General features: G+C 49.0%; 2 protein-coding genes and 1 long non-coding RNA gene across 3 annotated transcripts; all 3 read left to right on the forward strand.

Moving 5' to 3' along the window:
• Window positions 1–460: 460 nt before the first annotated feature.
• LOC135395531 (uncharacterized) lies at window positions 461–1,859 on the forward strand. The gene is made up of 2 exons (XR_010423148.1): window positions 461–624; window positions 1,186–1,859. It is a non-coding gene; the product is annotated as an uncharacterized LOC135395531 (long non-coding RNA).
• Window positions 1,860–6,819: 4,960 nt separating this feature from the next.
• Window positions 6,820–10,798, forward strand: LOC135395723 (uncharacterized). The gene is made up of 2 exons (XM_064626817.1): window positions 6,820–8,811; window positions 8,870–10,798. The coding sequence occupies exons 1-2, from the start codon at window positions 6,820–6,822 to the stop codon at window positions 10,796–10,798; spliced, it is 3,921 nt and encodes a 1,306-aa protein (XP_064482887.1).
• A 23-nt stretch (window positions 10,799–10,821) lies between these two features.
• LOC135395724 (uncharacterized) lies at window positions 10,822–12,279 on the forward strand. Its single transcript, XM_064626818.1, has one exon. It carries the CDS (start codon window positions 10,822–10,824, stop codon window positions 12,277–12,279), a length of 1,458 nt encoding a protein of 485 aa, XP_064482888.1.
• Window positions 12,280–13,528: the final 1,249 nt, after the last annotated feature.

Raw genomic sequence — 13,528 nt, forward strand, 5'->3', positions numbered from 1 at the left:
CTTGCAGATGGCGCGGCGGATCGTAGATCGTAGCGGCGAAGTAGCTGAATGCTTTATTAACGTAAAAGGAAGCGTGGAAGTGAGCGTCATTTTTAAAATGGCGTTTAGCTGTAAGATAATGATCGTCATCTTTGTTCTCTACAAAATTAACTCTCACGTGGTAAGGGTTGACCAATCCCTGGGGCCCTATTCCGAGCCGCTGTCGAGCGGCAGCGACGGTGTCGATAGAGGAGTATCGGTAGAAGACGATAACGGGCACCGGGAACGACACCTGCCACTTTTGGCATTCCCATGTAGCTTTTAACGACAGTGCGCTTGGTTTGTTGACTGTCGGTAGAGGTTAAGACTTCTGGGAACGAGACGTCGCACTCTGAGCCAATAGTGTAGCAGGAGGAGAATCACGCGGAATGCCTTATTTTGGAAGCAGACGACGACGACGACGACGCGTTGACGACACTGATCTCGATTGTAAAAGGCTGGATCGCGGATGGGGAGCGCGAGCGTGAGGAAACCGGCCGCCATCTTACTGTACCCACAACAGTCGCCGCAGCGATCATGGCAACTTCTTGCAATTACGGTCGTACCAACCGTACTGGCAAGGATACAGGGCCTAAATTTCTACAGGTGAGTAATTCTTTATCAAGGAATAAATAGGCGTCCATTCTGTATATTTAGTTGACCATTATGAAGTGTTTTTTTGTTCAAAACGAGCACTGGATGCAGGTTGCTTGATCGCTCTTCCGAGGTTCAATCGAGCACACTTGCATGTTACCTGGTGGCAAATACAGTTTGAGTGCATAATGTGCTTGAAAGAACATGTTATAGTACACTGGTAGTGTTGTCATCAATATATGTGCGAGCACTCGAGCGCTTTTTTGCATGCATTGCTAGCATGGTACACCGTGTTCTCTGCGGAAGTAAGTGCCACATTCATTTCTTTGAATTACCTTCGCGCACAAGTTCGGTATTACGTCGTAATTAGACCAAGATTGTCACATTTTTTCATGTATTGGTATTGTTTTCTGCCTTGGTGACACAGAATGCTACGTGACGGTGGTGTGGCGCGACTTGGATAACGCCTTGTGTCTCACCTGTACCGTCAGCTTGTTACGATAATAATAATTTGTAGCATGCCGTGCTATTTGTAGCAGTTTTTAAGGCAAAAGTGGTGTCTCGTCAATACAGGTTTCGTCATGTGGACTACCCAGTGAATAATCTGTGCAGTGTGATACGACTGGGTGTACAGATAAGTATCAAGTTCCTCATCCACTGGTTTCTACTTTACAGGAAGGAACCACCTCAGTGCACGCACTGTGGTTAGCCTCTCTCAAATTTGCACATTTTCATACATGTTGACATCAGAAACACACCTTAGGCTCCTTCACCCAGCAATATAATAATTATAATTATTTTTAGAAGAGTTCCCCATATTCTTTTTAGAATAGGTTTTAATATTTTCAATTTTTAGAAGATACAGGGATTGTAAGCCATGTTTTAAACTGATGTTTTAACATTTGTCCAATGCATTTATTAAACAACATTCATTTTTAACTGGTTGCACCCAAACCAATGTTCTGATGTATTATTGCCTTTGTTGTCGATGCACCATAAAAACTGGAATAATCATCAATACAGGTTACTTCACAGCTGCCTCGACATACTCAAGAAATGGGTGCTTAACCTGCGTAATGCCCACAAACTTTGACTACCACAGCACCTCCAGAAAGTAAAAGCATATGTGTCACATGGGATTTTTAAAGGCATTCACAGTATATAATACCTTGTGTGAACTGTTGTAGATCTAAGCAGCCTCTACAGTACACTCTCAGAAATTAAAACATGTCAGGGAACTGTGATAATCGTTTCAGTTAATAGGCATGCACATATATGCTATAAGAAGAAATTTATTTATTGAGGATGCATTTCTCTGGTACTGATGATGTTTACATCTACCGTTGATCACATTAAATTTAAAATTCAGCGTATATGAGAAAATATCAGGAGGGAAGTTGCTATTCTTTGCTCATTCCAACCTAAAATTGAGTGCTACAAATTTAGAGAGTGTACTTGTCCATTGTCATCCCTAAAATATATATTGTCATTGTAGGAAGGTCACAAAACAATAAATGTAGTCTTTTGCGACCTTCCTGCACGTTCATTGTATCCTGAAATGCATAAGTGCAAGAAATAAATGTTGAACTTGAAAAATGTATACTCTCTTTACTCATCATCAGTGATCTTCTTTACAAAAGCATATCGTGTTAGACTTTACAGACAGGATACACGAGGTCCAAAATGACAAAAGCACAACTGTTTCAAGCTCCAAATCGTTCTGTTGCAATTTGCAGACCATACGTGTGTAGTGCAAGAGGGCCCCTGCACATCAAAGGGTAAGATGGGAGTCGTTAATGAAAGTGGTTCCTATGAGAGACTTCGATGCTGAAGAAAATTGTGCAAACTGCGGAAAGTGCCATAGAAGATCTCCAGAAAGCGTGTCTGGTCTCACAACGGTGCCCCTTTTAGATGACGATGATACTGATTGGTGTTTCAGATGTGGAGCTGCATTTTTTGTAACGTGCTCCACATAACAAGCATGACAAAGCCAGTGCTGGATGGACATTCAGTTTGGCACAACCGCGCCTGCAAATACGACAGAACAAATGAAGGAAGCAACAAACAAACATAGAAGGGCTGTACTTCAAGAAGAGATAAGTCCTGTGTTTCAAGCAGGTGTCACCACTTCCTAAGTAAGTTAATTGATTAAGCTTACATCACTACCTGACTAACTGTTCTAACGAGCGCGAACGAATTGCGTGAAGTAATTATTTGAGCTGCTTGGCGGTGTGTCCATATGTGCGAGGCATGGCACCAATGTCGTTCACTAAAAGACTCTTTCTGCGGCGATGCTTGATATAAATCATACTAAGCGCATACACGGCTAAAACAACGGCTGAGAGTCTACAGAACGATATCTTTCTGTCATGCGAGTATATCTTTTCCCGGACCGTTCGTGACGGAAAAATTTTTGTCCAGAACGCAGCACAGGATATTATATACATGGTTGTTGTTAACCTCACATCGTTTCTCATTGAAATATTGGCTGGGAAACGTGCTGTAGTACAATTCCCAGCGCTGCACTGCAGTGACAGTCTAGTTTCGGAATGCAAAACATAACGTTATTAAAAATCGAAAAGCAGGGCACCTGCGAAACACTGTTAGGATACATCAGTATACTGGCACCTTACAAAATCGCGTGACGACAAACAATGATCAGCGCCTGTAGCGCAATAAATACTCACAATCTCTGTTGCCTCCCATTGTTTCCAATGGGCACACACAGCCTTTTAGGGCCCACCAACATGGCGGCCCGAATGCGTACCTCTCTCCCACGAGCCCCTCTCCCATACGCGATCCAGCCTTTATACATAGAGATCAGTGGTTGACGATGGAGAAGTCTCGCGCTTATCGCTCAACGCACGAATAATATGAAATTGTGTTGCTGTTCGTGACAGAGCACCGCAGTTTAGTCACGGACATTTTGCTGACGACCTACACGCAATCAGAATCAGTCGCTATATGTATTAAATTCCCAGAGAAGGAGCTGTCAGAACAGGTAACAAGTGGAGAAATGTAAGCTTTAGGCAGACCTTTGTGTATTGTTTGATATGTATGATAGTGGAGAATTGTCTCTGTGGCAAAGTGGTTTCAATAAAGACGTTTCATCTGATACAAACCCGTTGTCGCCCGATCTAAACACCGGCGCCAACCGTGATCGTGTTTAGCCACGCGACTTGCAGCAGTCTTGGCAGCTCTCGCTCCGCTTAACGACAGTATCATCCACCATATCGACAGGGTGGAGGCTGTCGTTCCCGTGAGCGACACCGTCGCTTACGGGCGACGCGTTTGGAGCGCAGGGAATACCAAATTCTCTTCGATAGCGTTACGTTGCGTCACATACCACGTGTTCTCGCTCCCGAACGGCACGTTCGCGCTACCGACATAGATCGGAATAGGCCCCCTGGACCTGAAACCCAAGTTGCTCTTTTTCGCCGTTCGCTGGCAGCACCGTCCATGTTCCGGCAATCTTCAAAATATTTATACGTAAAAAATATGCCGAATTGAGAAGTAATGCTTTCTGTATCTTATCAAACAACGATGTTGTGCACGACAGTGGGCAAAAATATGGGGGTTATTTTTCACTTTTCGGTCCCTTTAAGCTTTGGCACACTTTGATATACTAACGTCAGGAGTTTTAAAGCAGTGTTGCTCAGCAAGACTTTACATCATTCTTGTTGAATGTTTCTTTTAAGACCCCAGAACTAAGGGAGACCGAGCTTTGTTATGCAATGCACAGAGCAGGTGCTTTGTATCCTGGCAAGCAAGAGTTTCATGCCATATATAGCCTCGGTGGTAATTACGGTTCTAGTATTGATATGTGGTGTTTGTCTAGTTTGGCCTCATTAGCAATACAAAGGATTGTAATTGCGGTAGCAATTGGACCTCAAGCACTATGAAATAAAGAACCTGTATACTTAACCTACGTCTGGACTTTTCTTTTCAGGTGCATTTCTCAAATGCTGCAGTGGTTGTGCATTTGGCGCTCGTGGAAATTTCTTGTGTCCACAGTAATTATCAGTGAGGCACTCCACTGAATTATGTATGAGTAATTCAACTCCTCGTTTATTGGACTGCGTACATGTGCATGGATTCACAGTTTCTGGCTGCTAGCATTTGTGAGAACTATAGCATCTATCTCTCAAGTATCACGTGTTACTTGACAGAAGAACAACACCTTTTTGAAGGGTGTAATATTACCAGGGGTGTTAAATTACACCCTAAAAAGAGTGAGTTATAGCACTTTTGGATTACACCCTAAAGGGTGTAGCCAATGGAGAAGGGTGTTATATTACACCCTAAAGGGAGTGAGTTATCGCACTTTAGGATTACACCCTTAATACACCCTAAAGGGTGTAAAAAATTAAGAGTGTGGATAGACCGGGTATAATCGTGGTGAACACCGATAGGCGACAGCAAGCTGGGGAGCACTGGATTCTGTACGCGAAAATGAGGGATGACTTCATCTACTTTGATTCCTTCGGATTGCCACCCATCGAACCCGAGTTGAAACGCCTCACCGTCGACGAATATAATGATGTCTGTATTCAAAGCCTCTATTCTCCAATGTGTCGTGTGTACTGTTGTATCGTGGCGACATTGTTGGCGAAAGGGAAATCACTGAAGAGCATTGTATCCCTGTTTTCCGATAATCTCGCCGCTAATGACCTAAAATCAATAAAGCTGCTAGAAAAGTTGTTTGTCGCTTAAAAAAGTGTGGTGTCCTTTCTTCTCTATAGCTCCCCACAAACTATACTTGCTTAGTCAATGAATACGCGCTATAGCTCCCTATCATATCATGCTATCAATAGAGCTTCCCATCATATCAGCCTATCTTCCTAATCCATCAGAACAACGCAACATTTTTTTCTCTTAAAATCAGAAATACATGTATTTTTATTTTACTGCTGATTACATATGGGACGCGGACTTTCGCTGGTCTCGCGGTCACTTCTTCTTCGCGTGAGTAAAGATGATGTCGGGCGATGCGACTCTTTTACCATCCCTGAATCTCTCCTTCTTCTCTAGTTTCAGATCTGGTAATTCTCGCATTTCTTGCAAATCTTCATCTGTGAGTCGCTTAAAATGACTAGGTAGGTACACCTTTACGCGTTTATCGTTGTTCATCAGGAGTTCCACGTACACGGACTCCCCGTACATAGTATCCACTTTGCGTAAGTCCAACACGTCGAGCTTTTCGTTGTTCGGAACAATGCTCATTTTCTGAATGTCCCCATCACCGGGTTTCTTTAGTTTATCCAGCTTCTCGAAAATAGATGACATATCTCTCAGCGCAAGTTTTTACGCACGCCAAATGAACTGAAAATGAGGACAACTATTACCTAACTTTCCTCATCTTGAAGACAATAGTGAAACATACCTTTCTCGTTGTGTGCTTCACCGGGAGTCGACCGACGGAAGTCGCTTCACAGACCTCAAATGAGTTGTATATATCGCAACTTTTATATAAAGCACCCCTGGAGGAGCGCAAGGGTGGTGCGATTCTGTTTACACAATCACGCAGGAACAGCATGTGATATATGATGCGCGCGCGAAGGACATTTGGAACTTCTTGGAAACTGCATAAGCGAACCCTTTGTTTTTGGTGCTTGTTTCGGCACTGAGCAGGTAGTGACGTGGGCTCATAGGGATATTTTCCTTCAGATAGACTTGTCTCATCAGGCACGACAGTTTACTTTTGGTTTTAACACGCGTGGCCTCGGAACACATGATTTACGAGGTGACCCAGTTTCTCGGAGAAAGCCTATTTACATCACCTTGACGCAACATTTTTTTGCTAGGGCCCACCACGATGGGTGGAAGTGCGTTTTTGATATTAATCAGATGGCACGGTCGTGTTGGGGCTTGTCTCAAGGTGACCCAATTTCTCGAAGAAGACCTATTTACATTACCTTGACGCAACATTTTCTTCGACGGTGATAAAACAAAGCTCACCATAGAGTTATATAGTATAAACTCATTTTGACCATGAAGTGCATTTTGATATAAAACAGGTGGCCCTGTTAAAGATTGAGAACGACAAGGAGAATGGGGGCGCGGGGGTCTCGCGCTTTGGTCATTCGCTTGTAGGCTGAGCTACGGTTCAGTTCACTTCTAGTAAAGTCAGCTGGTGGTATCGGGTCTGGTCTCCTTTGTCTACATTATTTTTGGTCCGTCGAGCCGGATATCATCGTCGATCCAGCCATGAATCGAGACCAGAAGGCCCGAGGCATCGTCCGCGCCGCCGTTACGAGGCTCATTCATCGGCTCGAAGCCCTCTCCAGTAGTGATGAGCCCTCGCTCCCCGAAGTGGAAGATACGGCGCGTCTCCTTGAGCAGAAGTCTAGGGAGCTCAAGGATCTCGACACAACCGTTCAAGCAGGAATAAGCGACGAGCAGTTCGAGGAAGATTTCACAGCGGCCAGTCGGTATCAGGACGACATCTGCCTCGCGGTTTCCAAGGCCCAACGCCTCATACGAAGCTCTGCGGTTGCTCCCACAGCTCTCTCCGATCAACGGCCGCAAACTGCACCTTCAATAGCCGCCGGTAGCCACCAGTCAGCCACGGTTCGGTCCGTCGTTCTTCCCAAGTTGCACGTGCCGGCATTCTCAGGCAAGGTGGATGATTGGCAGGGATTTTGGGACCACTACCGGACAACGATTCATGAGTGTGCTGCCCTGCCAAAGATAGAGAAGTTTAAATATCTTCTCTCTTATCTGTCCGGACCTGCTAGGCGAGCCATCGAATGGATTGGGATTTCTGATTCCAATTACGATACGGCCATCAGTACACTGCAACAAAGATTCGGACGACAGGCAGCACTCGTGGACGCACACATCGACAAGCTCTTAAGTCTTCATCCTGTAGCAGCTGCGAAGGACGTCGAGAAGCTGAGGGATCTCTACGACTCAATCAAGTTCAGAACTGGCTGCCTCAACAACCTCGGCGTTCCCCAATCAACTTACGCGGTGATACTGCATCGCGTTGTGATGCGCTGCCTTCCTGAGGAGCTGGCCGTCGAGTTTCGGCAACGGCAGATCGAGCGCGCTGAGTCGACCGGCCCCACCACCGGATCCACTGCCTCACAGTCTGTTACGAGCGACATCCTTACCGCAGAACGGATCAAAGCCGTCGAAGACGTAATGAAGTTTTTTCGTAGTCACATAGAAAGTCGAGAAGACTGCCGCCTCGCCCATCGCAAGCCTCTCGCACGTGAATCTTCAGACTCCTTCAGTGATGCTCCCCCGACAGCCTTGTCCTTAACCGCACGATCGACACCGACAAGCAGTCCTCCACGGAGTTGCCCGCTATGCAACAGCACTGCCCATGGGATAACGGAATGTCAAGCCACGCTTCCTCCGTCTGAGAAGCGAAGGCTTCTCGCGGCCAATCGCTGCTGCTTCAAATGCGGCAAACGCAACCATTTAGCGCGGGAATGTCGATCGTCGAGATCACTCACATGCATGACATGTCGTGGGCACCACCTTTCGCTGCTTCACGACATTCAACCAAGCCGTCCTGATCGCTCTCCGGCCGCCGTCAACGCCGTCCATACCCCCGACCCGGGAATACAGATCCAGATACCCAACCGGGAGCACCGAGACATTTCAAGCGCATCCAATTCACCGGTGACCACAGCAGCGTGCCTCCGACGAACTCAGTTTGTTTTGTTGCAAACTGCTCGAGCTTTCGCCATCGGAAACACCGGCACTAGTCTTGTTCGGGTGCTCTTCCACACCGGCAGCCATCGTTCCTATATCCGTCAAGACGTCGCCACACAGCTCCAATGCCCAGTTCTTGGCACGGAGAGCATAACCGTATACACCTTTGGGCGTAGCAAGACTCCAACAACGTACCATTGTCGGAGGGTGACCTTGACGCTCAGGAGCCAGTACAATCCAGAAACAATTACTTTCGAGGCACTAGAAGTTCCTGAGGTCTGTGCGGTTACCAATCACTCCTTGGACGCAACACTCTTGAATGAGATGCACGACCTGGGTCTGGACATCGCCGATGCATCGTCTCCCGCAGACCCCGTCGATGCGGTCATCAGCATTCTGATTTGGTCGGACGTTTACTGGACGATGGTAACCGGCAGCATTCGACGTCTCCGACCGGATCTAACAGCTGTGGAAACCTGTCTCGGATGGGTGATTCACGGATCCTATCCTCACTCCACATCTGCTCCGTCTACAGTAGTAACGGCACTCTCGCTTGCGTGCGGGCCAATAGAATCCTGTGACCTCGACCCAGCTGAGATGTGGAAGCTGGACACCCTTGGAATCACTGACCTTGTCGACGGGAAAACTCAGTCACCCAGCGCAACAACAGTTCGAAGATTATGTCACGTTTCAGGGAGACCGGTACCAGGTACCACTCCTCATCAAGCCCTCTTGCTGTGGAGTCTTAGCTGATAATCGCTGCATCGCGCAGACGAGACTACTCTCGCAGCTTCGGCGTCTTCGAGACCATCCGGATCTCCTAAAGCAGTACCACGACACGATTTCCAAATATTTCCTCGAAGGCCACGCAGAGAAAGCCCCGGAGGTACCTCAGGAGAACCTCTACTATCTTCCTCACCATGCTGTAATCCGGAAGGAAGCAGTGACAACAAAGGTTCGCGTGGTATTCGACGCTTCGTCACACGTCAGCGGTGCCCCATCGTTATACCAAGTACTGCAGAAGGGGCCCAACATCAACGCAGACTTACTGCTTCAGTTGGTGTCCTTCCGTTGTTATCCTATCATTCTCACTGCGGATATCCGGAAAGCGTACCTGCAGATCTTAATTCGTCCCGAAGACCGCGACGCATTGCGTTTTCTGTGGCCAGAAGACCTTCCATGTCCAGAAAACCCATGCCCCCAGATCCAGGAATGGAGAATGACGCGTGTCCCATTTGGAGCCGCATCTAGTCCGTTTCTCCTAGCCGCCACACTCCGTCACCACTTCGATAGTGTACAACATAAGTACCCAGCGGCTACAGAGCGCCTTCGACACGCTTTCTACGTGGACGACCTCATCGTAGGAGCTACATCAGAAGAAGACGCGCTTCAGATTTATCGTGAGGCAGTCACGATGCTGCAAGAAGCTGGCATGGACCTCCGCAAGTGGTGTTCCAACTCGCCGACCCTCAGCCGTCAATTCTGCCAAGACGGCGTCGCGTACGATACAGTGAGCAGTCAGGAGACGGTGAAGGTCCTCGGGTTGCACTGGCATCGTTCCACCGACGAAGTTACTTTCACTATGAATGGCATCTCGTCCTATCTCGCCAACCAGCCCATCACGAAGCGCACCATTCTTCACGGCGTGGCGCGGATATTCGATCCACTCGGATATCTCTCACCGTTCACAATACGAGCCCGCTTAGTCTTCCAGTCGTTATGGGCACGCGATCAAGGATGGGATGATGCATTGCAAGCCCCGCACCTCATGCAGTGGGCGGACTGGTGTTCCGAGCTACCGCACTTAAACTCGATACGTCTGCCGCGCCTTCTGCCTTCGTCGTCGACTTCATCGGACGGCAACGACGAGATCCATGTGTTCGCTGACGCCAGCCCCCGCGCGTATGGAGCTGCAATCTATCTACGCACGTTCGATCCACAGGAACAGTGGACCGCATCCCTTCTCCTTGCCAAGGCACGTGTAGCACCGGTCAAGAGTGTCTCTCTTCCGCGCCTGGAACTCCTCGCGTGTTTCATCGCTGCGCGGCTGGCTGCGCATGCACGAAAGATGCCACTACTCTCTCCGCTGCGTACGGAGTTCTGGACAGACTCCACCGTCGCACTCCACTGGATCACAAGCGCACAGTACCGGACACCCGTCTTCGTTCAAAACCGTGTGAACGAAATTCGCCGGTTGACAACAGACTCCGCATGGCACCATTGTAAGAGCCGGGACAACCCAGCAGATCTTCTAACTCGCGGGATTTCTGCTCTGAATATAGTCCAATTGCCGGGAGTAGACATCTTTACTAGTTTGAACCGCACCGGCTTTCTGCGCATCGCCTACAGAACGAGTCTCTCTGGTGGCATGGAGCTCCATGGTTGTCTCAGCACCGCGATAACTGGCATTCCGAGTGGTCCGATCATCCTCCGTCGCCACCACCGAGCACTGAGGACGCTCCTCTACCATCAATGTGCAACGCTGCGTCAGCAGTACGTCCTCCGCCTGTGTTCAGCTTAGATCGTTACGGCACTCTCAGCCAAATGCTTCGAGTCACTGCATGGGTTGCCAGGTTCATCAAGAACGCCCATCCCAGAAAATCACACAACCGCGGCCCGTTAACTGCATCCGAGATCGCCGAAGCGGAGCTATACTGGATTCGGCAAGTCCAAAAGGAAGTCTTTCACGAAACCCTCGCACTTCTTCGTCGTGCCGATCCACTGCCCCGCTCCTCACGACTCGCGGCACTGCGGCCTTTCCTGGACAGCGACCAGATCTTGCGTGTCGGGGGTCGACTAGCTGAGCTTCTTGACTCAGACAGCTTGAAACATCCTATCATCTTACCAAACACCCACCTGTTCACGCATCACACCGTGATGCACACACACGTACGCTTGTGCCACGCAGGGGTCCAGACGACGCTACTTGACCTGCGCAGTCGCTTTTGGATCCTGAAGGGGCGTCAGGCAGTGAAGTGTGTCGTCGCTAGGTGCCTCGTATGCCGCCGCATGAAGCTTCGACCAGAGCACGCTCCATTCGCTCCACTTCCGCGTGATCGTATAACCGAGTCCGGACCATTACATGTCATCGGCGTGGATTTCTGTGGCCCCCATTATGTCAAGCAGGGTCCGACTGTCACAAAGAGTTACGTCGCACTTTTTACGTGCGCCGTCACACGAGCCGTCCACCTGGAACTTGTTAGCGACATGACCGCTTCCTCGTTCCTGCTCGCCTTTCGGCGCTTCATCGCGCGGCGCGGCGTTCCATCCGTAGTCTATTCGGACAACGCCCGGACCTTCCAAAGATGCGCCGGTATCCTCGCTCTCCTGCCCGCCGAGGATGTGCAAAACTTTGCCGCCAACCTTCGCATCACCTGGAAGTTCAATGTTCCCTACGCACCTTGGTGGGGCGGGTGGTGGGAGCGCATGATTCGGACCATGAAAAGCGCACTGAAGGTCTCACTTGGACGAACGCGTCAGACCTTTGAAGGGCTCACCACGTTGCTCCACGAAATTGAAGCGGTGATAAATAGTAGGCCGCTAACCGGTGTGAGTTCTGATCCCAACGAAGCGCCACCAATTACGCCCTCGCACTTCTTAACCGGCGGCAGATCAATCCAGCTCCCGGCATCCCCAGAAGAGGAGCAGGTTGGGACGACGACGCTGCACAGGCTCAGGGAAGAGCAGCTGCAAGCTCTCGCGATGTTTTGGCGGCGGAGGAAGAGAGAGTACCTCCTCCAGCTGCGCTCCGCCCACGAAAGTTCCCGCGGTGACCCAACAGCGTTGAAGGCGGGTGATGTAGTCATCGTGGGTGATGACTCAACACCACAGCTCCTCTGGAAAACGGCAATCGTAACCGCCAGCCACCCAGGTCGAGACGGCGTCGCAAGAGCATTCACGCTAAGACTGCCGAACAAACGACATATCGTGCGCCCTGCGCAGCGGCTCTACCTACTCGAAGCTAGCGTGGATCCTGGCCCCGGGGAGGATGTTAAAGATTGAGAACGAAGAGGAGAATGGGGGCGCGGGGGTCTCGCGCTTTGGTCATTCGCTTGTAGGCTGAGCTACGGTTCAGTTCACTTCCAGTAAAGTCAGCTGGTGGTATCGGGTCTGGTCTCCTTTGTCTACAGGCCCCAACGTGTTGGAACATGCAGCCGACTCATCCTCAAGGTGACCCAATTTCTCGGAGAAGACCTATTTACATTACCTTGACGCAACATTTTCTTCGACGGTGATAAAACAAAGCTCACCATAGAGTTATATAGTATAAACTCATTTTGACCATGAAGTGCATTTTGATGTAAAACAGGTGGCCCCAACGTGTTGGAACATGCAGCCGACTCATCCTCAAGGTGACCCAATTTCTCGGAGAAGACCTATTTACATTACCTTGACGCAACATTTTCTTCGACGGTGATAAAACAAAGCTCACCATAGAGTTCTGATATTAAACAGATGGCCCCAACGCGGCCTCATCCTCGAGGTGCCACATGATTTACGACTGCGTGGAAACAAGCGAGCCCCGACGTGTTGGCGCATGTAGTGTGGATGCTGGTTCATAAGCCGCGCGATCGCCTCAGGGGGGGAACAGTCTGCTTTCAGTCGCTTCACAAGTAAGTTATTCCCTTTACTTGTTGCACGTTTCTTAGGGATCCGTTTATTTTCAGTGCCTCGGTGTGTGTTCTGCTTTTTTGATCCTCACGATATCGAGGATGAATCGGACGACGATTCTCGGGACGGCGCACCTCCTACACTGTTTGCTCACGTGATGCGATCGCACCCAGACGTGGATACATCCTTTCTGCCCTTCTTCCAGACTGACACTGCATTTAGAGGTATCGTCAAAAGATTCATGCTATTGGCATCTGTTCACGATCAGGGAGTAGAGGATTTGCGACAATATTTAATGAGTCACTTTCACGATATGCTCGATATATTGAGAGCGCAAAGAATACCCTTTAGGTTTTGCATTTGTTCGGATGTTTTAATGGTGAAGGAAACTCGGGGGGAGATAACCGCGCACATAGCCCACTTTATGGCGTTTGCTCGCGAAGTCCACAGCGACGGAGCCATCGCGAATACCCTGATGGACGTGATTCAGGAGTCCACGGGGCGCGTCGAAAATTATCAGCGGGAAGGGAGTGGATTCGTGTCCACCGACGTCCAAAACGTTCAAATGTGTATTTCCGCGGTGAAAACTAAAAAATTCGGATGCAATGGGGCACTTCCCGATCATTTGGCTAAACGCAGG

The sequence above is a fragment of the Ornithodoros turicata genome, chromosome 5 (assembly GCF_037126465.1).
Source record: "Ornithodoros turicata isolate Travis chromosome 5, ASM3712646v1, whole genome shotgun sequence".
Taxonomy (NCBI): Eukaryota; Metazoa; Arthropoda; class Arachnida; order Ixodida; family Argasidae; genus Ornithodoros; species Ornithodoros turicata.

What these genes read in the sequence shown, in the direction of transcription:
- LOC135395723 (XM_064626817.1), top strand. Translation starts at nt 6,820, where the DNA reads ATGAATCGAGACCAGAAGGCCCGAGGCATCGTCCGCGCCGCCGTTACG. An exon ending in CCACATCTGCTCCGTCTACA is followed by an intron (nt 8,812 to 8,869) that starts GTAGTAACGGCA and finishes ACCTCGACCCAG; the next exon opens with CTGAGATGTGGAAGCTGGAC.
- LOC135395724 (XM_064626818.1), top strand. Translation starts at nt 10,822, where the DNA reads ATGCTTCGAGTCACTGCATGGGTTGCCAGGTTCATCAAGAACGCCCAT.